The sequence below is a fragment of the Grampus griseus genome, assembly GCF_964374135.1.
Source record: "Grampus griseus genome assembly, chromosome: 7".
NCBI classification, from domain to species: Eukaryota; Metazoa; Chordata; class Mammalia; order Artiodactyla; family Delphinidae; genus Grampus; species Grampus griseus.
Window position 1 is genome coordinate 19,058,453 of NC_139001.1, and position 24,889 is coordinate 19,083,341.

A 24,889-nucleotide genomic window follows, 5' to 3' on the forward strand; every position below is an offset into this window, starting at 1 on the left:
TTTGCTCCTTTTTCTAGTTTCTTAAAGAAAAGCTTAGCTCACTGATTGAAGACCTCTCTTTCTTTCTAGTATAAGCATTTAATGCTACTAATTTCCCTCTAAGCCCTACTTTAAGCTGCATCCTATAAATTTTGATACGTTGTATTTTTACTTTTACTCAGTTTCAAGTATTTTCTAATCTATGTTACGTATCACTTCATTTATATTCAAACTTGTCTGATAACCCTTGAACTGCAGGAAAAAGTCTAGGCCCAAACATTCACCTTCTGCTTGTACTCTCAATGACTTGGGAGAAACTGAGTTTCTAAAAATACATGCAAGGGTAGACAACTGGCTTAATACCGTCCAAGTACTGTTTCCACCCACCACCACAGTCAACATTTACCCTAACAACACATAAGTGCATCATCCAACCACAGTAGTAAAAAAAACAGCAGAAGTAGGATGATTTGAATTAGAATAATGAATACAAGTGTTTTCTTTTGGCTGGAATCATGTTGATGTTTTAAATCCTACACGAGACGTTTTTATATCTTACAAGCTGGAAAGAATATATTGGGAAAAAAGTTTCTAATTACAGTACCACTTGGGAGAAGATGTAAAAAACAATAACATTCATTTGGAGTATGAGATAACAGTTACTTCTTAAAAGTAGAATAAAATGTTCCTCAGAAATACCAAACTTTTAAATTATACTTCCTGATTCATGGTTTATAAACATAAGGATGTGAACACAGGCTGAACATAAAAATAATAACCAAACAAAACAAAGTTTGTATAACTAATGTTCTTATTATTTGGTTAGTATGTCGAGCAAAAACTATGAGAAAAAGACACTGAAAAAAGGAAGGGCAATTTAGGAAAGAAATCTTCTTGAATGTATTTACATTTCACAAATCTAAAGATTTTACTACCTAGGAGTCTAAGATCTGAAATAGCTGATATAGCGTTTTAGACACATCTCCCATAATAAATGTACATGGAAACATTAATTTGAGCATGCAAAAATTCAACAAGCTAAAACAGAAAGTAAATCCCTGGAATTATGGGAGAACAGCTCAGAAGTGACAAAGATGAAAAATCAAACCAAGAAACAAACTCAAATTCTTACTCCTGTAATAATAATCTTTTGGTTAACACTCTTGTTCTTTACTTTCCCTACAATTATTAAACATTTCTACATACACACTGAATTTAATCCCAAATGTTGGGTCTTACAGCCTTATTAACAATACTCAGAATGGTACTTGGTAGGAGCAATAATGTTCTGATATTCATTTATTAGTAAAAACTAATTTATTAGACTCAACCCCGAAGACAAAAATGAATAGCTGGTGAACAAAAGCTACAAAAGAACAGACAAAACACCTAAGACCACTATTATGAATGATGATGATCCCAGGCTTGCGAAACGATCCTAATAACTTACCAATAACTCCAAGACTGGTTAGCCGAAGATACTCAAAGGGACGTGTTTTGCTGACAGTGTGCAAAAAGGGGTACAAAAAAAGTGGGATGTGTGCTGCAAGAAATGCTGACCTAAAAGAAAAAAATAATCACATTCAGAGCCCAGAGTTAATTTCTAAGGATTCTGAACATTCCCAGGTGGTTAATTCTATAAGGCCTATAACACTGCTTGACCAAGGAATCTCTAGGAAAGACTGTTACTGGTCATTAGTCTAGACCAGTGGTTCTCAGTTGGGGTGATTTTGCCCCCTCAGGGGCAATGTCTGGATATATTTTTGGTTGTCATACTGAAGGGATTGACATCCACTGGGCAGAGGCCAGGATGCTGCTAATCCTACAATGCATAGGACAGTCCCCTCTTATCCCCCTCCTCCCACCGCAAAGACTTAATCCAGCCCAAAATGTCAATAGTGTCAAGGCTTCAAACCCTAGCCTAGACCAATGGTTAAGAGAACACACAATTTTCCCTGTATTCAGTACCAAGTACTTTAAAAACTGATAAAATATCCAACTGCAAGTTTTAAAAAATAGGTCATAAAATGCACTTAAGGGCCCAAGAGATTCTCCTAGATGCCCTCCCTCATCTAGTTTATGGGTCAACAGTAATATTCACAGGTAGGAGCTGAGAAAAACTTATAAACCAAGACAAAAAAGTAAAGCAGCCATTATCAAGGTTTATCTGTTATGCTTAAATACTCTTTTTTGGTTAGAGCTTTCAGATACACTAAGTATCCTAAAAACATTTCAATCTGCAGCTAATATGTTCAGCAACTAATATGGAATCAGTCTATTACTTTATATAATTTATAATTATAACTTACAGGAGAGCCAACACCCAAAAATTTTAAGAAAGTACTCTTGCATTTTTAAGTACTTAAAAGTAATTTTCTTAGCAATGTTTCTAAAGTTCCGAAAGGTCAGTGCCAGCCTAGCACTCAGATTTTATAAGGAAAAACTGACAAAGAGAGGAAAGGCTTTAATAAAATGACTATTAAGTGCTTTAAGGCCATAAAAGTCACAAAGCAGATTCCTGAACAGAATCTCCCCTTTCTTAATTCATCAGATATAGCAGGAAGGCAAAAGTGTCTCAATTTGAAAGCCAATTCTCATTTATTACAGAGGTTGCCTAAAATCCTGTGTTAAAAAAGATTCTGAAGCCAAATCTGGCTTACTATGTGAGAAAAAAGTGCTGAGTCCAAATACTAACTGAACTCCTACTAAATGCCATGCACTGTGCCTCATGCGTGGCACAGTGATGCCTACCATGGATTCAGGAGGGAGAAGTAGCTGTATGCCTGACCTTTCCTGAGAGGTGACCACCAATCCTTTAAAGTTCCTTGCTACCAATGGGTAAAAAGTAAATAAGACAATGGAATACTATTCAGACTTAAAAAGGAAGGAAATTCTGACATATGCTATAATATGGATGAACCTTGAGGATATTATGGTGAGTAAAATAAGCCAATCACAAAAAGACAAATACTATAAGATTCCATTTATAACGAGGTACTCAGAATAGTCAAAATCATAGACGGAAAGTAGAATGGTAGTTGCCAGGGCCTGGGGGGCAGAGGAATGGGGAGTTATTGTTTAATGCGTATAGAGTTTAAGTTTTACAGGATGAACAGAATTATGGAAATGGATGGTGGTGATGATGGCACATTATGAATGTATTTAATACTACTGAACTGTATACTTTAAAATGGTTCAAATGATAAATTTTACATTATTTTTATTTTACCATAATTTGAAAAGGCAAAAAATTAATTATATAAGAACATGTTAAACAATACCATATTGTTACTACACTAAAATCTGGTGAATTAGAGACCAGAAATTCTTGAGGAAAAAAAAAGTAAAAGAAGAGTCCCAAAGATCCACACCCACACACGTGCACCCTACTGCATGACCCTCCTCTCATCATTCAGAAGTTAGGACAACATTCAACACAAACCTCTACCCACACACTCATTCAAAGTATTTACCTGGTTTCTGGGTGTGATGCTACACATTGCAATAATGCTAGAGCGTTGCAAACTCTGTTAGACTGGTGTGCTGTCAAGGTGGGTGGGTTGATAGATGGATAAATATTTACAATTTCCTAAAAATGGAAATCAGCACCAGATGAACAAGGAACAACTTTAATTCCCATGGTATGAAAGCAAATAACTTTAATTCCACGTATCCTATAAGAAGCGAACCATTAAAAGAGGGGGAAGAAATAAACAATATTCCTATCCTTTCATCATAAATATACCTGACTGAGACTATCTGAGACATTTCTACATATATCTCTAGGAAGACCTCTATGGAGGCAACTGTGGTCAACCATACTTCCTCCTATATCCTGCATCATCTGTTGAGGCTTTCACTTGAGGGACTCATATTTATAATCCCCCCTTTTGTCAACACCCTACTTTTAGTTGCAGTGATGAGATAGCTAGCCAGAAAGTGTTAGTAAATCAACCACAGTGACTCACAAAAAAGTTTCTCCTTGGTCAGGTAGCAACCGCAAAAGGGGGAGATAAGAACATGGGTATATGTGTGGGGATATGTACAAACAGCAGGGAATATATGTATTCTCCGCCGAAAGGCAATGATTTGCTGAACACAATTCCATTTATCTTAATTGTAAAACTTTTACACAGAAAATGTTCCTATAAGAAAGATTAGTTTCTTGGGTACGTTTTGTAGGGACAGAATATGAATTTACTTAATAGATTAAAAAAATTGATCTAATTATTGGGAATTATGGACAATACTTTAAAGGATGATCATTCTATCTTGGGTCTTAGGACTATACTGTATCAATTTATTCCCCACAAATGACCGTTCTGGTCAGAACCAAATTTCAGTTATTTATTCTTCAATGTACAAGAATACCCACCTTTAATCCTACAGCTGTTATACCTTTATCTTAACATTTTCTTTCCCCAGAATATACCTTTCAGTTCTTATACCTTCCTTTCCATCCCCCCCACCATGTAGTAAATATTATTTTGTAGCACTCTTAAAGTTGTGTTTCTCAAAGTGTAGCTCTTACACCATGTACATTGGAATCACCTGGGTGTGGGGGAGCTGCCTGTTAAAAATAGATTTTTCATCTTAGACTAAATATATCAAATCTCTTGGGTAGGATCCAAGAACCTGCACTTTAACAAGTACCTTAGACTTTTCTAAAACAGATTCTCACAAATGCTAACATTAAAAAATATATATACATTCTGGGACTTCCCTGGTGGTCTACTGGTTAAGGCTCCGTGCTCCCAATGCAGGGGGCCCGGGTACGATCCCTGGTCGGGGAACTAAGATCCCACATACTGCAACTAAGCCCGCGCACTGCAGCTACTGAGCCTGCATGCTCTAGAGCCCATGCACCGCGAGTAGAAAAGCCTGCATGCCACAACAAAAAGCCCACGTGCTGCAATGAAGTCCCAGTGCAGTCAAAATAAATAAATAAACTAATTAAAAAAATAAAATTTAGGACTTCCCTGATGGCGCAGTGGTTAAGAATCCGCCTGCCCAGTGCAGCGGACATGGGTTCGATCCCTGGTCCAGTAAGACCCCACATGCCACGGAGCAACTAAGCCCGTGCACCACAACTACTGAGCCTGCATGCCACAACTACTGAAGCCTGCACGCCTAGAGCCCCTGCTCTGCAACGAGAAGCCACCGCAATAAGAAGCCTGTGCACTTCAATGAAGAGTAGCTCCCGCTCACCGCAACTAGAGAAAGCCCCCGCGCAGCAATGAAGACCCAACGCAGCCAAAAATAAATGAATAAATAAATTTATATTAAAAAAATAAATAAAGTTTTAAAAAATAATAAAAAGAAAAAAACCATCCTACCAAAGTTTTCATAATCATTTGGGCAAAGGCAGAGAGATACAAGTGTGATAAACAGGAATGACATGCAACTCATGGATATATACCCACCTGTAAAAGTGCTGCAATAGTACCAAATGAATGCCACAGCATGGGTGCAAGGTCAGGAACAGATTCTCTCTTTTTACTTAACTCCAGCAAAGCATTTTCCCTTGTCTCAGGACTGGACAGCTCATTGATCCACTGATAGATCTTTTCTCTATCCACCTGAGCCAGTGCAGTAGGCACAGGCTTCAAGTGAAAACAAGAAAGTAAACGTGAGTTTCATTAGAGTCAAATCAAGTCTTACTCTGCAGTAGCCTTTGGAGGGAACATATTTTTTGTAAATACTAGGGGAGCTTTTCTAAATACATATACTTGATGTAAATGAATTAAATCTATCAAAATCTAAAAGGCACACACTCTTTAATAATTCCATGTTTAGAAATTTATCCTACAGGTCTACTTGGGCTGTACTGAAGATATACCAGAATATTTACTGCTGCACTATTTTTGAAGTCTATCAACATCTATCAATAAGGAACTGGTTAAATATACAGGGGTACATTTTTATATGGAATACTACATAGCCCCTTAAAAAAGAGTTAGCTCTATACTGTGCTGATACTAAATAAGAAAAAAAAAAAAAACCAAAAAGGGTGCAGAACAGCATATACGCTTCCATTAACACACACATATATTCTTATATATTTATATACAACATTTCTAGAAGTACACATAAGAAACTGTTAACAGTAGTTACCTCTAAGGTTGGAATCTATATGGGAGACCTACTTGTCATTGTATACAATAAAATCTTCTGCATATAGTTTAAACTCTTTTTTTTAACCATGTGCCTATGATGGTTTTTGAAAGAAAAAGCCCTCCCCCACATTGCTCTTCCTTCCCCAGTAATTCCAGCATCCCCCTCCATGAAGCAGAAAATCTATGTAATTTGGAAAAACTCCCCCCTCTAATGATTCTTATACATATTGTACCTCCACCCCTCAGAGATTCATTCATTCCTTACTCGTGTAGGGACTATATAAACAGAACATGCTTTCTTTATTGTGTTAAAGAATCTCAATATTCCAAAAAATTTGAGCACTTCTATAATTCTTCACATTTGTCAAACAGGCTTGTTACCTTGGTTAAGTCCCTTAACTATTCTTATCTGGAAGATAAGATGGGAAACTAGAAAAATGATAACCATTGCTATTTCTGGCTCTAAAGTCCTAACAAATTCATGGTGATTTCCATCCCTAGCCCAATATTTTCTCACTTAATTTCCCCCCAAACCATGAGGAATTATAGGGTAGGTAGACAGAAAAAAGGGATCTACACTTGCAGATGAAACTACTAATGCTCAGAGGAATTAACTTGCTCAATTCACCCAAGTACAAAAGTTGCATATTCCAATCTTTCTTGAACCATATTACACCAGCTTCTCACACTATGCACATGTTCCCACTACACCTTAGTGTGATAGAATGATGACCTACCCATCGCACAGATATAAAAATAAGGAACAAAAAGGAAAACTGTGTTTGCTGAAGAACAGAATGAAGTCTAAGATGGACTTTGAGTAGCAGTCACATTTACTCAAGCTGAACAATTGCCTTCTATAAATGGAAGCTTGATTAGAAGCTTTTAGTTTAACGTTTATCATTTCTCTTGCTTGCTAGAATGAACCACAAGGTGTTCTGCTAAACAGACTAAAATACCATGTAATTTAAGTCCTCTTTAAGTGCCTCAGAGTAATCTGCTAAAAGTTGCTTTGTAATTCCCATCAGTGATGCACCTCAAGAAAACATAGGCTCCTAAATGATGCAGAAGGAATAGTTTTCCTGCCCTCCGCTCCCAACAGCAAAAACAGTATGGTCCAAGCACTTGACTTTTCTATGTTACCACAGATAGGCCCTTGACTTTAAAAATTATTTTTGGAAATGTAATTCCCACCAGAAGATAGGATATGTTTACATTTAGAGTATTACATCACCTTAAAAGCTCAGTAGAAACAAGGGCTAAAATTTTAGCTTTGGGTTTCCTGCCCACAGTCTCTTGGATGACCCACAATCCTAAAGAGGGCCCCACAGACAATGCTCCAGCAATATAGTGTCTATCCTGATTAGTCATTACTCATTCCTAGAGGCCTGTCATCCAGACACCACCATCAGTAGACTCCATCACCCTCTCTAAAGCCAATTTGTGACTTGTACCCAGCACCCTGTACCCTATCCTGTCCTGGGGAACCCTAGGTGAACAACGCCAGGCTGCACTGGTAGACACCAGTCAGCATATTGTGGCTTCTGAACACCAGGTCCTATCTCCACATATGACGTTTCCAGAGCTGGCTTGACTACAGCAGAGGAGATCGTGCCCCTGGAGTGGTGCTGGCACTCTGGAGGGTCAATATCTGGTGCCTACTTGGGTCCCTAAGGCCATGACAACCTGCTGCCAGTAATACTCCAACTTCTGCAGCCTCCATTGGACTTTAGTTCTAAGAGAGCTATGGATGCCAGGTAGGTGGTAATGTGGCCCTCAGGTATAAGCTTAGAGATGAGTTCTGCAGCCACTCTAACAACCAGAAGGCAGTTAGGGCAGTTTGGTACCAGGAAATATCTGAGGTAGGGACCCTCCTTTTCATCACCCCTGATGAATTTTGCCCCAAATTTAATAGGAGGAGTTAGTTTAAACCCACTGAATACCTATTTGTTATCGGATGAATACAATTATTTCTTAAAATAAAAGTGAGAGCTCACATACATAGTGCTTACTCTGTCAGGCACTGTCTTAAATAAATACTTGTCATTACCACCCTCATTTCATAGATGAGAAAACTGAGACGTTATTTAAAAGTTAAGTGGCAAAGCCTAGGATTTGAATTCAGGTAGTCTGGCAGCAGAGTCCATACTCTTAACTGCCTTGCTAATGCTGCTTCTCACTTGCCTGAAAGATTAGGTCTGATCTAAACACAACTTTCCAAAAAACTATTTCCTGTGACCTAGACAAAAGAAATAGGAAATATATAAAAATCTCAGACAAAAATTAAAATGTTACTGCTGTTAGTTCAGCAGAATCTGAAAAACAATCAACACCCATGAACAATATCATTGATACTAAGAGAAATTCTCTACTTATTGAGATTATGAGGTACTTAATAACCATCATTTTAATGGGAAAAGTCAGTGAAATAGTTTGACATAGTTCCCTATGTCAAATCATGGCTCAGATGGGCATAATTCAGCTAGTGATAACCACCAACACACACACACACACACACACACACACACACACACACACACACCCCTTCCCTACCAACATTAACAAGTAATTTTATAACACACAAGGAAAGTTAGTTATTTTGGAGAATAAAAAGGAAGTATTTTTGCTCTTTTTTTTTTTTTGGCCGTGCTGCTTGCCTTGAAGGATCTTGGAACCCGGGCCCCGGCAGTGAAAGCGCCGAGTCCACTGGACCGCCCGGGAATTCCCATATATTTACATTTTGAATTACGCACTGATTTCTATATTAACTTATATTACCAGACGACTGATAAAATACTTTGGACTTCATCCCTGAATAAAGCCCCAAAGCACAACTCCAGCATCTTACTAGATCTTGATGGTAATAAAAACCCCAAATGCATCTGACTCTCCTTCTGAATCCCAAAGATCGTTTAGGCACACCTGTCACAAAAATGTTAGAATCTGAAAATTGATGCCTTCCTAAAAGGGAGTGGGAAGTAAAAGAGGGGGTGGGTAGATGAGGAAAAAGAGGGAACTGTACTGTACTTTTATTTATTTATTTATTATTATTATTTTTTTTTTTTTGCGGTACGCGGGCCTCTCACTGTTGTGGCCTCTCCCGTTGCAGAGCACAGGCTCCAGACGCGCAGGCTCAGCGGCCATGGCTCACGGGCCCAGCCGCTCCGCTGCATGTGGGATCTTCCCTGACCGGGGCACAAACCCGTGTCCCCTGCATCAGCAGGTGGACTCTCAACCACTGCGCCACCAGGGAAGCCCTATTTATTTATTTTTTAAAATTAATTAATTTATTTATTGGCTGTGTTTGGTGCTTGTTGCTGCACACAGGCTTTCTCTAGTTGCGGCGAGCCGGGGCTACTCTTTGTTGTGGTGCGCAGGCTTCTCATTGTGGTGGCTTCTCTTGTTGCGGAGCACGGGCTCTAGGTGCGAGGGCTTCAGCAGTTGTGGCACGCGGGCTTGGCTCCAGAGCGCAGGGTCAGTACTTGTGGCACAGGGGCTTAGTTGCTCCGCGGCATGTGGGATCTTCCCAGACCAGGGATCAAACCTGTGTTCTCTGCATTGGCAGGCGGATTCTTAACCACTGTGCCACCAGGGAAGTCCCTGTATTGTACTTTTAAAAAGCATGGTTTCATTGAATGATCACAGCACCGTGGTTATAATCCTCATTTTACAACTGATGGAACTATGAGTAAACGGTGGGCAGACTTCCTCCTCCTCCAATTCTCTATTTAAAGATTACCTCTAAAGATTCCTAGTTCAATTGCTATAATTCTTTAAATTTATAATTTACTAATACATTTCTGAGGCTGTGGCTGATACAGTCTACCAGCACACACCGTCCAGTGGTAGAGAAGCAAATTTATCTGATTTCCCTTTTGGAAACTACCTAACTTAAACACATTAACAATAACGGCAGGATACTACCACAAAAGCAGAGGGTAGCATTTCTTGAATTGAAATCTCTGGATCTTTTCCTCGGAAAAATACACAATTTCAAACTGTTTTGCACATAATTTATTTTTACCTAAAATTTATACATAATTTCAGGGAACTCACAGATCCTGCCTGTACCCCTTTTACAGACCTAGAATTAAGAACATGTTGTCAAGTTTAAGAATAAGAAAGACCTTGGGAATTCCCTGGTGATCCAGTGTTTAGGACTCTGACCTTCCACTGCAGGGGGCCCGGGTTTGATCCAGGGATCGGGGAACTAAAATCCTGCAGGCCGTGTGTGGTGCAGCCAAAAAAGAATTAAAAATAATAAGAAAGGGCTTCCCGGGTGGCGCAGTGGTTGAGTTGAGCCTGCGCGTCCGGAGCCTGTGCTCCGCAAGGGGAGAGGCCACAGCGGTGAGAGGCCTGCGTACCACCAAAAAAAAAAAAAAAAAAAAAAAAAAAAAGACCTTGATTTGCAAGTAACTACACAAGTACATAACTGGAATGCACACTGGATTGGGAGCTAGAAGTGGCTTCAAAACAGTTTTGCCATTTTTACCATTGTGTGACCTAGAATAAATCATTTACTTTTCTAAGCCTCCATTTTATCATTGGTTATATGAGGGAACTAAATTAATTATCAAAGTCTCAGCTCTAAAATCTCAAAAATTTCTTTCTTTAGTTACAAGTGAGAGACTAAACTAACTGGCTACAAAAAAATCAGTTTGGGCTTCCCTGGTGGCGCAGTGGTTGAGAGTCTGCCTGCCGATGCAGGGGACGCGGGTTCGTGCCCCGGTCCGGGAAGATCTCACATGCCGCGGAGCGGCTGGGCCCGTGAGCCATGGCCGCTGAGCCTGCGCGTCCGGAGCCTGTGCTCCGCAACGGGAGAGGCCACAACAGTGAGAGGCCCGCGTACCGCAAAAAAAAAAAAAAAAATCAATTTTACTGAGGTACAATTTGCATACAACACAACTTTTAAGCGCACCCATTTAAGTGTACATTTCAATGAATTTTGAGAAACCTATATACCCAAGTAACCACCACCACAATCAAGATACATTACTGGACATTCCATTATCCCCCCCAAATTCTCTATACTCCTTTCAGAAAACCCCACACCCAGCCCTCTACTATAGACTAGGTTTGATTTTTTCTAAGAACTTTTAATAGGAGGCAATGTTTACTGAAATACTATGTGCCAGTCACTGTGGATTACCTCAAATTATTCTCAAAATTCTAAGAGGAAACAGGTTCAGGGAGGTTTAATATACTGAAGTTTACACAAGCAAGTATATGGCAGAATTACATTGAAACTCTAGTCTACTCTCTAGAATCAGTGAGTCCTACTTTGTCTATAGGACTGAAATCACAAATATTCCTCCAAGTTGAAGAAATTATTTAAGAACCCAATACAGAAGTTTAAGTTTGATATTCTGTTACAGTTGGATTTGAGTAAATAGTGGGTTCAATTAACATACCCAGAGGCAAAGTCATTTATGAGAAGTCTGATTTGAACTATTAGTTATCAGCCTCAACACTTCCAACATCAAAAACAAGATCAATTACATGTAACTATATACTTTTAGCTATAACCTACTTAGAGTCAGTGGTCCTTTCCTTTTAACAGATGTGTTAAAAAATGTCTGTACTATCAACTAGGAGGGACTCATTCTCCTCCTTCCTGTTTATTGGTTTGTATGTGGAAAATGTATTTCAAGTAACATTTTTCTTTCAGTGAAGCTTAAGACATTTATCAAAGTGAGTCACCAATGGTTAACTCCAAGTGTCACTAACACAGGGTACTGATAGTTGGTCTTCCACTTCTGAAAAATCTTAACAGAATGTGAAAAGAAGATATTTAGAACTTAGAAAAGATCCACATTTACCCACAAATGGGAAAGAAATATGATCCCCCCTCTTGAGTAAACTAAAAAATTGTTGTTGATGGCTCTCTTAAACAGAAAATGGCCAAATCTATCAATAAAATTTCATGTTCGAGGACCAAAACAGCTGTTGGTTTTCTTATCGATGAATACATGATAGTGAATAAAAAATGGAATTAGATTGAAATAGAGATTATTTCTGGTCTGGAGATGACTCAACACGTGGCTTTGGGTGTCTACATAATGATGATATAACAAGAAAACACCTTTCTTAATAGTGCCAAAGGGAAACACTAAATTAGCTTAACTATCCTCATATCTTTATAAAATACGGGCCAGAATGTTCTTCAAAATAACTTTTTAAAAATGGAAGTGAATAAACAAAGAAAAGTTGGTTAATTTGCTTAAATCTTCAATAGGAGACAGCTGTCTGAATTAGATCCTTCAGAGTGCTTAATGTTCTTTCTACTTGCCAAAGAGGAGGGGTCTAGCACTGCTTCAGCGAAGAGATATAAAATGACTAATGCAGCTGCTGGTTACATGGAAAGTGAGGAAAAAGCAAGGGTTTAAGGATGTCAGAATTGCCACTGGAAATTAGTGGGGAAAAAAAACAAAAAACGAAGCATACCCAATGCATCTCCTAAAGGTTTACATTTGGCTGTTTTAGATCACTAGTATAACATTCATTACAAAAGACCCATTGTATGTGAAGATCTGTGGTACTATTAAGCTGAAGCAGTCTTCAAGGTCCATAACAGGTGATTTGTTACTTTGCTGAGGCAGGAATTAGAGTCCCAAGGCTGAAGTCTGGGAGCAAGTCTTTTAACCAATGAATGAACATAGCCAACCACTGAGCACTCTCTTATTCTTATTTAAAACAATCCTGTGGGGTATTTCTGTTTCTATTTAGTAGATGTGAGAAAGAAATTACATTCTGCAATGGCAATAATGAAGATGTTAAGATGTATTCTGCAAAGAATGAGAAGAGTCCACTATACTACAAATTGCTGGCATAATAAAATACTAAAGGAAAGAGTCAAAATTTAAGACACATCCCAAATGATCTCAATTCCTCCATCTAGTGAATAACATCCTGCATTCGTATGTGATCACATTCTCCTTTGATAGTACTATCACCCTAGCTGAAGTGATTTACTTGTTATTTTAAAAAAAAGAAATAAAGATACACACAAATTTTCATCATTAGACAAAAAGTAAGCATCTTCTCAAGCTGTTTAGATTACTGCAGGCACTGCTGCATGTATTATTAACTCCTCAATTTCTAGTGAGGGATATATACCATTAGTGTCCCTTTACCCAGATCAGAATAACACAGGCAGTTTAGCCTAATGGAAGGCATTAAGGGTTGGGAAAGAGGTGGCTCAACTTTTTTTTGCTTCAGATTCACTAACCAAATATTCCAGTGAATGAGTGGTACAAATGAACTTGTCAGAGCTTTTGTGTAGTCCAAACAGCATAACAGGTTAAAAAGTATCAAAAGCTCAATTTCTAAATAAAGGTAAGGCACTATAAATTTACTTGAAGAAACACGTACTGAGTTTTTAAGTAATGAACCACAGCTCTAATATCTGTTCAAAAGATGTATTAGGGAGCAACTGAAAAGGAACTGAATAGGTAGAGTCTGGGGAGGCACAGGGGAAAGAGCAGCTTGGTATCAAAGCCTAGAGAAGACAATCAGATTTTGAGAGATGGATGAGCCAACCTTAGCAGAATCCTTTGTTTAACCTGCCCCCCTCCTACCAGCAACAACCTCATTTTCTGACTAGCTTCTTCCCATATTACATGTAAAATCTGGAAGAAACAAAAGAGCTGGGGAAATTGCAGTCATCTAGTTAAGAGATATATAAAAGGTACCTCTCTCTGTGAAAAGTTACAAACACTTTAGAAACTTGGTGCCAGGAGGCAGAGATGCCACTTGCCCTGGAAATGACAATGCTGTCTATAGCCTAGTCACACTCAGCTCACTTTCTGACTTTAAAGTTGAGGCAACTTTTGTCCTCTATTTAGGATTTATGTTATTTTGCCTGGTAATGCAACTTCAGTATGTTACTCTCTCCTTAAGTCACTTCACCTTGGTTAAACTGAAAAAGTTGGATGGGCATTCAGAAGAATATGCTCGAATCACAAGATCCTGTCTGCCTATTACGGCTATTTGCTCTCAGTAGTCACCTCCCTCATCTATATGGCGTCATTCAGCAAAATATTTCAGCCCTTACTTGGTGCCAGGAACTGACTTGGCACTGGAGTAACCATATAAACAGAACCCACATGATCCCTGTCCCTGACCTCAAAAGGGGGACAAATAACAAACAAGTAAATTAATACAAGAATTACAAATTGGGATCAATTCTTTGAAGGGTACTCTAACAGAGAAAAGTTGGGGGGTTACAGAACTACTTTAAATAGGGCGGTCAGGGACGGCAACTCTAGGGTGATTTAGACAGAGACCTGAGGGAAAAGGAGCCGGACACCCACATGGGGGTGTGTGTGTGTGTGTAAGAGATGCAACCTGGAGTGGAAAAGCGTTAAGTAGAAGAGATGTAACGGCGGCCAGTGTAGCTGGAGCCTGGGGAGCAAGTGACAGAAGAGACTGAAAACCTGGGTAAGGAACATAACGTTCAGAGGGCCTTGTAGGCCAAGGCAAAGAGTCTGGATTTTCTCTCAATGCAATGGGAGACCACAGGATTACTTCACATAGGTTAATTTACTCTATCTGTTTTTCTTGGTAAAAGATCACGCTGGTAAAATGAGATGTGTGAAAAAAGGTTTTAAGCGCAGAGAACCGTCAGTCGGACATAGTAACTATTCGCTTCTCCAGGTCTCGGATTTTGCATGTGTAAAGCAAGTGGTTTGAGCTAGAAGCCATTTCCTCCCCGCCGCGATGTGCCTAAGCAGGGAGCTCCAAGAGCACGGGCAGTGTCAGGCGGACTGCGGAAGTCCCCTCGCCCCCGCCAACGCCAAGCACGGAACTGGCGCCCTGAAACTGTTGGTCAGCGAAATGAATCAATGAATGGCCCGTCCGGGCCGCGAGGGAGGCGCTCCAGCCGCGGGACCAGGCCCTGGGGCCAGAAAAGAACGCGCTACGCGGCGTCAGAGGCCGCGGGAGCTGGCCGGCGAGGAAAGTGGGGGCCGGCTCCGCCACAGCCAAGCGCGGCGAGGAAGGGGGCCGGGGCTTCGCGGGTTGAGGGCAGGAGGAGCAGCCCGACACAGGGAGCGAGGAAAGAAGGCCGAAACGCCGGGCTGAGGAGGCGTTCTGGGCCCAGGCTGGGCGGCCCAGCCACTTACCGCAGCCGTTGCCAGACTGTGCATGTTGGGAGCGGCCGCCGCTCTCCTCCCACCGCCGGACACGCCCGACCCGCGTCCCAGCTTCAGCGCCTCTGCCGCTGAAGCAGATAAGCCGCCACAGCCGCCATCCGCCTCCGGCTGGCTCCGCCCCTTCGCAGCCCCTCTGGCCTTTCACCCCTGACCCCGCCCACACAACCTCTTCCCGCCTCCCAGCTCTTAGAGCTAACAGTTGTAGAGTTTGTCCTTTGTCCCTTAAGTTTCAGGGCAGGAAGGACATCCGCCACCTACTAGTCCCCGCATCCCCGGCTTGGAGCAGGTATCTCCAGAGAAGGGCGTGAACTCTGACCCTTCTCCGGAGGCCAGTGAAGGGCGGGAAAAGCCGGGCAGTCCCGGGAGGACAAGTAGTGCGCATGCCCAACTGGGCTGAGTAGGAGGGAAACGGTGGGAGGGCGAAAGTGTATGAAGTAAGAAGTGCGCATGCGTACTACGGTCAGGGCTGGGGCGAGACTTCGCTCGGCACTGGGGCGGGGCGAGGGCGTAGAAGGGGCGGAGTTTTCAGGCTGGCGCGCACGCGCCTCATCTGGTCGCGTCGGGTGTGCGTGCGTGCGTGCGTGTTTGCGTGTGGTCACAGTTCCCGCCATCAGCCGCTCTCCCTGACTGGGGGAGCGAGCGGCCCCTCTCTTTCGTGCCCGGTGTCCCTTCCTTCCTAACCCCCGGCTCCTCCCCCTCCGTGAGACTCCGTGCTTCCGGCAGGCCTGTCCGAGGCTCCGGACTCGCAGGCACAGGTAAGGTGGGCCCGGCGAGCGTCTCAACTGAGCCTTTTTATCCTGGCGCCCCAACCCTGGCTCCCCTAGCTCCCCCGGCCCACCCACACCGTGCGGTCCGCCCACTTGGCGTTCACTCTTATGGAGTTCGCCCCGCTGCTGCTCAGCCCGCCCCCGTTCTCGCGACGCCCCCTCTGGCCTCACAGGTACTCCACTTAGGTCTTTTCCCAGGCTTTTCCTCTTCTTTGACCTGGTCTTTACCGTCACTCGCTCCCTCCGCGACCCGAACCTGACCCCTCTTTGCTAGGGGCTGTTGTCGTCCGCCACTCGTCCCTTAGAGAGGCCTGCTATCTCTTCAGGTGACTTCCGTTGCCGCACGTCCATCAGGCCTTGGGATATGATACTGTTTCACTCTCTTGGCTGTTCTTCACCTTCTCTTTCCTAACCATTTCTCACTAAAAGGCATGATTTGTATTTTTTAGTGCCTTTGGTTGGTCCCCATCTATAGCCATCAGATCAGGTTGTCAGGTTTACCTGTTTTAGGTCATGATCCGTGAAAGGAAATGATAATTGACCACAAAATTCTGTCTGAAGAGTTGACCTGTAGTGGTTTTGTAATCCTTTCAAAATTTAGGCTCTGGGTAAATACCTTTTTTGGGGTGGCAGTGTCTGACAAGTCTCTAACAGGAAAAGCTATCAGAGGATGTCAAGTAGGCAGTTGGGATATACTGGGTTGGAGCTCAGAGGAGAGCTCTGAGCTGGATATATAGGTAAACGTATATAATATATAGATGTCATCTGTCATGTTGATAGTAATTGAACCTATGGATGTGGATGAAATTACCTAAAGAGAGTACAGTGCTAGAAAAGAAGGGGACCTAGGATGGAGCACCTGAGGGATTCTTGGTGTTTAGTAATCGGATAGAGGAGTACAAGTCTTGTAGAAAAGGTAAAGGAAGTTATCAGTAATGTTGAATTCTGCTGAAAGGTAAAGTTGAATGAGGACTGAAAGGCCTGTTGACATCAAAGTAATCGATGATCATAGGGAGAGATGTTTGATGGAGTAAAATGGTTATCTGTGTTCAGTCCTAGGTTGTTCTCCTTTTACTCTTCCCTTCCACCCTGTGCTTTAAATTCTACCTGTATATTGATGAGAAGTTTTATTTCCAGCGTGTTCCCTTTGTTTTCAGCTCAAGATCTAAATAGCTAACTGTCTGCTTGACATCTCAACTTGATTTTTTTTCTTAGGCATTTCAAATATAACATGTCTGAAACCAGTCTTAATTCTCTCCATACGCAAATGCTTTCTCTTCTGGTATCCTGTTTCATTAAGTGGTATATCCATTTATTCATTTACATAGTGTAGAAACTTGAAAACCCTCATCCCATGTATCTATACCCTCTTCAGGTTCTGTTAATTCTTACTTTCATTGTATGTCTTGAATATATTTCTGTACATTTTCATTAGCACTTTTCTAGTTCAAGCCACAGTCCTCTCTCACCTGGACTTAATGTTTCCTATATTCTCATCTGTAAAGTGGGAATAATAATCACCTTATTGGATTGCTATGAGGATTAAATTAAATAACCATGGTAAGCACCTGATGTAGAGTAAATAGCCAGTGAGCATTCATTGTTATTGTAATTGTCGTTATAAGCCGAATCACTTCTATACTCTCCTGTCTGGTTGTCCTAACTTCTTTCATTCTTGCTCCTTTCACTCTCTTCCCCAGACCCAAACAAACCACATCACTTTTCCATTCAGCAGTAACACATCATTTCTCTGCTTAAAAACCCACCCCGGTCCTTAAATCAGGTACCCTATTATAATCTTTCATCATGCCCGAACTTTATCCATTTTTCAGAACTTTTAATTATATATTTACTTGTGTGATTATTTAAAATGTGTCTTCTACTAGAATATGGGTTAGGAACTATTTCATTTCTATTTCTCAAGAATTTGTTAAATGAATAAATAAATTGGAGCTTGATATAAGAAGCATCATGTCTTTGGGAAACACCAGCTTATTGATATTCTTGTCATCTGATGACAAACATCTTTTTTCAGTCTGCAGACAAATTAAAGGACACAAAAGACCAAAGGGTTTTCCAGCTTTGGATGATTTTACCCATTCTTATGTCATAGAATCATTCAGATTTTAGACTCTTTGAATTGGAGATAAACTTTATCTAGGTCAACTTCTCTCTTTACTTTCAGTGACCACAGTAATTTTGTGCATTTGTTTTATGGCTCTTTTTAGGAAAGAAAGCCCTTAGAAATCAGAGCAGTGTTTATATATTTTAACAACAGGTTAAACTATGAGACCAGTGAAGATGAGGTTTCCAAAAATTTATATAAAGGAAAATTCCATGTTTAAGTAAGTGGTTGGTGGTAGTTATGGAAGAAAATACTAAAATTTAATAATTTGTGTGTGTAGAACGGGATTTATGTTGAGAAATTGAAAATTAAAAGTAGGAGTGCCAAACACAGAAGCATTTGGATTTATTTTGTAGATAGTGATGAGCTGTTAAAAATGTTTGGGAAAAAGTTTCAGTTAAGCAAGATGAATAAATTCTAGAGATAAGCTGTACAACATTGTACCTATAGTTAACAATACTGTATTGTACACTTAAACGTTTGTTAAGAGGGTAGATCTCATGTTAAGTATTCTTACCACAGTAAAATAAAAAAAAAAATTTTTAATGTTTGGGAGGGGTATTAGCATCAGTAGCACATATTTTCGCATTTACTAAGTGCCTGTTATTTTGTTGGGAGTACAAAAGAAAATAAGACAGGGCCCCTCCACCCTCCCCCTGCCCCCTTTAGAGAGAAAGTTAAGGAGACACACTTTAGTTGGTAAGAGATAAAAAAGAATAGTCCTTTAGAAAGGGTATTATAGGGTAAAGGATTTATTGGATAGAAAAATCTTGAGAGAATGGAGACTGGAAAGTGGTTGCTACAAATCATTGGGGATGCGATAAGGTAGTGGTTAAAAACATGGCTTCTGGTGCTAGACTTAGTTTTGTCTCTTACTGACTCTGTAACCATGCATAAATTACCTGATCTCTCTAAGCCTCAGTTTCCTCATTTGTAAAATAGAGATATTAATAATCCCCATCCTTTAGGATTGTTGTGACGATTATGAGATATTGCATGTATGGTGCTTAGTACTGTGCTTAGTAAATGTTGCATAATAAATATTAGGTGGGAAGAATGGCAAAGTGATGCATTTCTGAATTAGGGTAGTAGTGATGGAAAGACTGTTTTAGATAAATGAGAATGAGATTAAAGCTGATGCTAAGATCTTTTTGTCTGAATGACAGTGGAAGGACAAATGTAGGGAAGTCTGGGGAGTCTCTTAAAGAGGGCGTGGACTGTGTCATGTTCACATGTGTATCCCTAACACAGTGCCAACAGATTGGAGTAGCTCAATAAATGATTTTTTACCAAGTGAACAAAGGAGTTTAAAGTTGACGTTATAGTATTCAAGAAGGCAGTGAGAAATGTTTGGGTAGAGCTTCAGGGAAAGTTGAGACTTTGAGAGGCCTAAATTTGGGAAACAAGCCCATGAAGATAGTTTTGAAAGAAAAGTAAAAGCCAAGTTTACCCACCTTTTGAAATTTGTATCAACACATCATGGAAGTGGTATTTTAAGATTTAAGACATCCAGTTATGTAACAATGTTTATAAAGTCAACAAAGGATATATTCTTTTTTCATTGCCTTCTTAGTTTCAAAATGTAGCAGGAGTAAATTAAAAAAGACACAAATTGATGAAGGTGCGTGCTCCTGGAGCCCCTCATTTTCCACAGCAGATATATCCCTAGAGTTCTGTTGATTATGTGTATGTGTGTATATGTGTATCTTGAGCATTAAATGTTTTCTATAAAGTAATTTGTGGTTTTTAAGTAGTCAAACGTTAATTTTTGTTGTATAAAATTTTGTAACAAAATTTTGTTGTATAAAATTGTATAAAAATTTTAATGCTGTAAATGAATTTTTTTAAAAAAAGGCACACTTACATTTTCTTTAGCTGAGTTGATGGCTCCCGGAGAACTGGCATAGCTGCAGAATATGAGTAGTTCCCCAAGAAGAGCGCATTGCCTTTGGCACAAGGATCAGAATAAAGGTGAATTGTTATTACATAGGGTTTTTCAGTAAAAGTCACTGAAAAGTAAGTAATGTTTTTATTTTGGTTATATGTTTCCAAGAGTATGCAAACTGGCAAGAATTGACAGTTTTCTTCTATTTTGTAGTAATAGTTTTGTGCTTTAGCACGCTTTCTTAAACCACAGAATACCCTCTGGATAAGAATGTTTTCAAAGAAGTACCTAAAATATGAGCATTTAAATAACTGTAGAGGGTATAGAAACATTTTGCCAGTGTGGTTGATTGAGCTTTCATAGACTGCTCAAAATTGAACAGTAATTTTAACAATAGTGAAGAAATTTAGGGAATGGGGAATCTCTTTGGATGTACTTAAAGAATAATTGGTTTTCCTTGTACTTTGTCTTCCTAATATTGCTTTGATAGTGAATTAACATTACAGAGTTCAGTGAAACTTTGTCTTTGTCCTAGGTTCATAGAAAGTTTAACTGTTACTGGATCATGCTAGATACCAAAAAGGAAACTTAGTGTTCTTTCTCTTAACCAGGTAGGGCAAACCCTGATAATATGATCAGTGTACAAAAGTAAATATAGTTAATTCATTTAGTGCAAGAGCAGATAATGGACTAGCTTGAGGCATTAAGAAAAAATCTTATTGATTCTGCCAATTTTATGTCCTGTACCTTTTAGATTTTTTCTCATAGAAGAAAGAGAGATTGCTAGTAGAAATGGTTAAGAAAATGTTCAATATCTGATGTAAAATTTTATACAAACCAAAACTCTGCATCAAAATGTGTGAGAATTATATCTAGAGAAATCATGTATTACATATAGAGAGAATTATATAGAGGGAAACAGAAGTAACCAATAAAGTTTTTTTATTGAACTTTCAAATCTTCATCTCCAAATCTTGTTAAATAATCCAATTTTTAAAAATATGTTTTTGTTGGAGGAATTCAAGGTCAATGTCCTTTACTTGTGTTTTGGTCTTTAAGGTAATTTAAGATAATTGGGTTTTATGTTATTCGCTTTTAATTTGGCACCCTGACATAAGGAAAGATGAGGTAATTTGATAAACCTCTTTCTTTAAGTGGAGTTTCTTCATTGAACAATAAATTATATGAATTCCAGTTTAGGCAAGTTTACTAATGTTTTTTGTTTTAATAATGCATTCTGTAACTGCATATTCTTGTTTTTCATAAATGATTTTTCTCTCATTGAATCTTAACAAGATATGTGGACAGCTTTGCATTTAGGAGAAATTCAGATGCACATAGAAAAAGCCTATATGTAGTATTCAGAAGATGAGGTATACAGTGCAGAGTGATACTCTTGCAGAGAGCTTAGCAAACATAATCCTATATCGGCCATATAAAAGGGATTTATGGTTCTGGTATCTGCTGCTGTATATTTTAACAGTAAATCGAATAAAGTTGATAGTGTTGATTTGTTCATTATTCTTGAATAATGAGTTTGTTTATTGTGTGCCAGACACTGTCCCAGTGGGGATGCAAAGATTAAAGAACATACTCCCTGTCTTCAAACAGCAAAGTCTAGCTAGAGAGAGACAAAGAGGTAAATAGACAGTTTATAATACAATATGGTAAATGCTCTACTAGAGGTAAGCACAGGGTACAACAGAAGAGAAGAGCATTCAATGCTGTCAGTGTGGATATGGGGTGAGAGAAAAAGTGAAAGATAGCTAGGAAAGCCTTCTTAGAGAAAATAATATCTAAATTGAGTTTTGATTTTATAGCCAGGAGAAGAAAAAAAAGGGGGTGGTGGGGGATGGGGAGAGTAGGTAAAAATCCTGCAGAGGTAGACCGCAGTGTGTGCAAAGGTACAGTGGCTTGAGAACATATGCCGTTTTTAGGGAAATTGTAGGTAGTTCAGATGGCTGGATTTGGAGGGTTTGTTGGGGATAGAGAGGTAAGCAGGGCCTGGATCATGAAGAGTGTTTATGCCATGTTAATGAGTCTAGATTTAATTGTGAGGGCATTGGGGAGCTGTTGAATGATATTGAAGAGAGTGATGTGATTTGACCTGAAGTTCACTATAAAGATGTCTGGAAGGTATATGGAAGTAGAAATGACAACCTTACCTTCCATTTCCAGTCCAATACCAATAATCATCAAGAGAGAAGTCAAAGATAACTCATGTTTCTGGCATGGGCCCCCTACTCCTACTGGAGTAGGAGAGGGGCCACATATTCTTGGCAGTGCTGAGAGACAGAGTGGAAAAAATCTCAAGGCTGTATCTAAAGATGAAGCACCAAATTATTAATTGTAAAAAAAAGCATTACAAACACATTGCTGGCCCAGATTTTGTAGTTACTAGTTTGAGCAAAATGTCACATTAACAGGTCTGTAAACAGCAGTGGCCTCTATTACTTTGATGGATTCATACATCCAGCCAATTATGCTATCTGAATCTGGCCACAATTAGGCACTCAAAAAATTTGATGAGATGAGTGAGTAATAGTAGAGGACTTACAATGCATAATACCTTTAACTATTCAAAGTAGTTTCATATCTCTCTTTAAAGTTATTCTTAGCTGTTTGATGTACGGCACCTAGAGGCCTTGAACTAGGATTCCCCAGGCTGTATTCTACCTACAGGTGGATTTTGTTTGATTTGTGGCTTTAAAAAATAAGTTTGAATTCATTGCCCACAATTTAAAATGGGCAGTTGACAGAAAATATGGATGTCATTTTCTTGAAGAATTAGATGATCTGGCAATGCTAGGTTCACTTTCTACATGGCAAAACCGGCTAGATTTGAGTAGCAGTTTTCATATTCTGCCTGCCTAAATCATTTGTGTCACCTACCTGGCCTCTATAGGCAGTGAGTTGGTGACCCTTGTTAACAAGTTATTTGTCTGGGATCTTTGGATAAAGAGGTGTTGCAGACAAGGAATAAATTCAGAAAGTGGACAGTAATTCCATTCATATTGAAGCTGCTGCCTGTTGAGTGCTTAATGTGTGTTATTTCATTTAATATTGCAACACTATAGCATTTTCATATTCCTGTTTTACAGTTGAGAAAACTAGTTGTTAGGAAAGGTAAGTTACAAATTAGTAAGTGACAGAGCTGGCTCTTGATATCTAGATCTAGTATGCTTTTCCTTTGTAGTTATACTACTACTTTTAGCTTTTCTAGTTGAGCTGTTTAGGCAGAGGCAAAGTTTAATGATTTTTAATTTATTAAATTATAAGCAAGAATCTGTATTAAAGGCAATGTTTGTAGAGATTTGAAGGCTACGGTATAAGTTTTGTTTTAATTTTAGATGATTGCATATATGTGTGTATGTGTGTAACACACGCACTATTTGATAACATTTTTTGCTGTTACTGTAATTGTATTTACTTGCTGACATCTGGTAAGCTGGTTTGAAGAGTCTTAGACATTCTATCATTTCTGTAAGTATCAGAAGTTCACTTGGGAAATTTGAATATTTGTCAAAGATAAAATTGGTAAATATTCTTTCCAAGGATGGTAATATTAAGCATAAATGGTAGGTGGATCTTAGGAACAGGGGTTTTTTTTTTGTTAGGCTGTTTTCCCTAGAGAATAAATGATTTTCTGAAGTAATATAATTCTTTAGGTTAAACTAATTTGATTATTCTCACAATTATTTATTCATTTAAACTAATTTGATTATTCTCACAATTAATTACTCATTATTCTCACAGTTATTTATTATTTATTCACATATGGATATGCATAGACTACCAACTGGTAAAAAGAATTATTTGGTGATATGATTTGATGTTTTGCTAGGAACTCAATTCTGACAAATGGAGTTAGCTGACTGAAAATATTTTTTTACTTATATTTGAAATTCAAGATCCTTTAGCATCATGAAGGAAGGTAAAAGTTGCTCATATTGCCATGGGCACTCACACTGAGAATGGAATCTTTAGTATTCCTGATTGTCTTGCCTTTAGTGGCAGTAGTATGGCTGTTAATGGTACAAAATGCAAAATTTAGGCACTAATGGACACAGGTACACAGCAAAGGAGAGAACATGTGCAGAAAAAATAAAAGGTGGGTAAATTCAGTCACTGAATGTCAGTGACTGCTTCATTTGTTTTTCTTACCTGTGCCATCCAGCTAACCAAAGCCTTTGAGGATACTTAGTAAGAGGTAGTTTATTGAAATGGAGAAAAGGACATAAGATGGTTCATTAAATGTTCTCTTTCAAACTCTTGTTTTAATCACTAGTAAATTGTAACTTATTATTTTATTGTATTTTTCTTCCTTAGAATCTGTCAGGTGAAGGTATATATATATATTTTTTAATTTGGCTAGAAGCAATTTATTTTTAAAGAAAGTATGTCTCCTCTGAAGATACATGGTCCTATCAGAATTCGAAGTATGCAGACTGGGATTACAAAATGGAAAGAAGGATCCTTTGAAGTTGTGGAAAAAGAGAATAAAGTCAGCCTAGTAGTTCACTACAATACTGGAGGAATTCCAAGGATATTTCAGGTATTACCAAATTTTGATTTGGAATAGATCTTCAATCACATCCTTTAGTGAATAGCTGTTCTGTGCCATACTAAGTATCATGGTAGCCCTCCTAGATTACTATTTCTTGCTTCTTATTTCCAGAACACTAATACTATTAGGTGTATATATTATAAATTATTCAGCAAAATGGTTGATGGTGTATAATAAAGAGTAGGAAGTAGTCACCATTATTGAAAAGAAAACTAGTGGGAGGAAGCTGAAAGGAACTGAGTTTGGATACTATCTATCTAAGCTATGTTTAAAACTACATTAGGATAACTTCAGTTAT

General features: G+C 39.1%; 2 protein-coding genes across 4 annotated transcripts in view; one reads left to right on the forward strand and one right to left on the reverse strand.

The window, feature by feature from the left end:
• Positions 1–15,371, reverse strand: part of CNOT9 (CCR4-NOT transcription complex subunit 9) — a 28,099-nt gene extending 12,728 nt beyond the window's left edge. The window contains exons 1-4 of the mRNA XM_082658434.1: positions 15,218–15,371; positions 5,403–5,582; positions 3,453–3,568; positions 1,430–1,539 (exon numbers count right to left, since the gene is read on the reverse strand). Coding sequence (XP_082514560.1) covers positions 1,430–1,539; positions 3,453–3,568; positions 5,403–5,582; positions 15,218–15,241 — 430 coding nt within the window. The 5' untranslated portion in view covers positions 15,242–15,371. The remainder of the gene's footprint in view (positions 1–1,429; positions 1,540–3,452; positions 3,569–5,402; positions 5,583–15,217) is intronic.
• Positions 15,372–15,868: 497 nt separating this feature from the next.
• Positions 15,869–24,889, forward strand: part of USP37 (ubiquitin specific peptidase 37) — a 90,228-nt gene continuing 81,207 nt past the window's right edge. For 2 of the 3 annotated variants that reach the window (XM_082658418.1, XM_082658420.1), the window contains exons 1-3: positions 15,869–16,002; positions 20,015–20,155; positions 24,354–24,579. In XM_082658418.1, coding sequence (XP_082514544.1) covers positions 24,424–24,579 — 156 coding nt within the window. In that variant the 5' untranslated portion in view covers positions 15,869–16,002; positions 20,015–20,155; positions 24,354–24,423. The remainder of the gene's footprint in view (positions 16,003–20,014; positions 20,156–24,353; positions 24,580–24,889) is intronic. The other variant, XM_082658419.1, reaches the window with a different exon arrangement.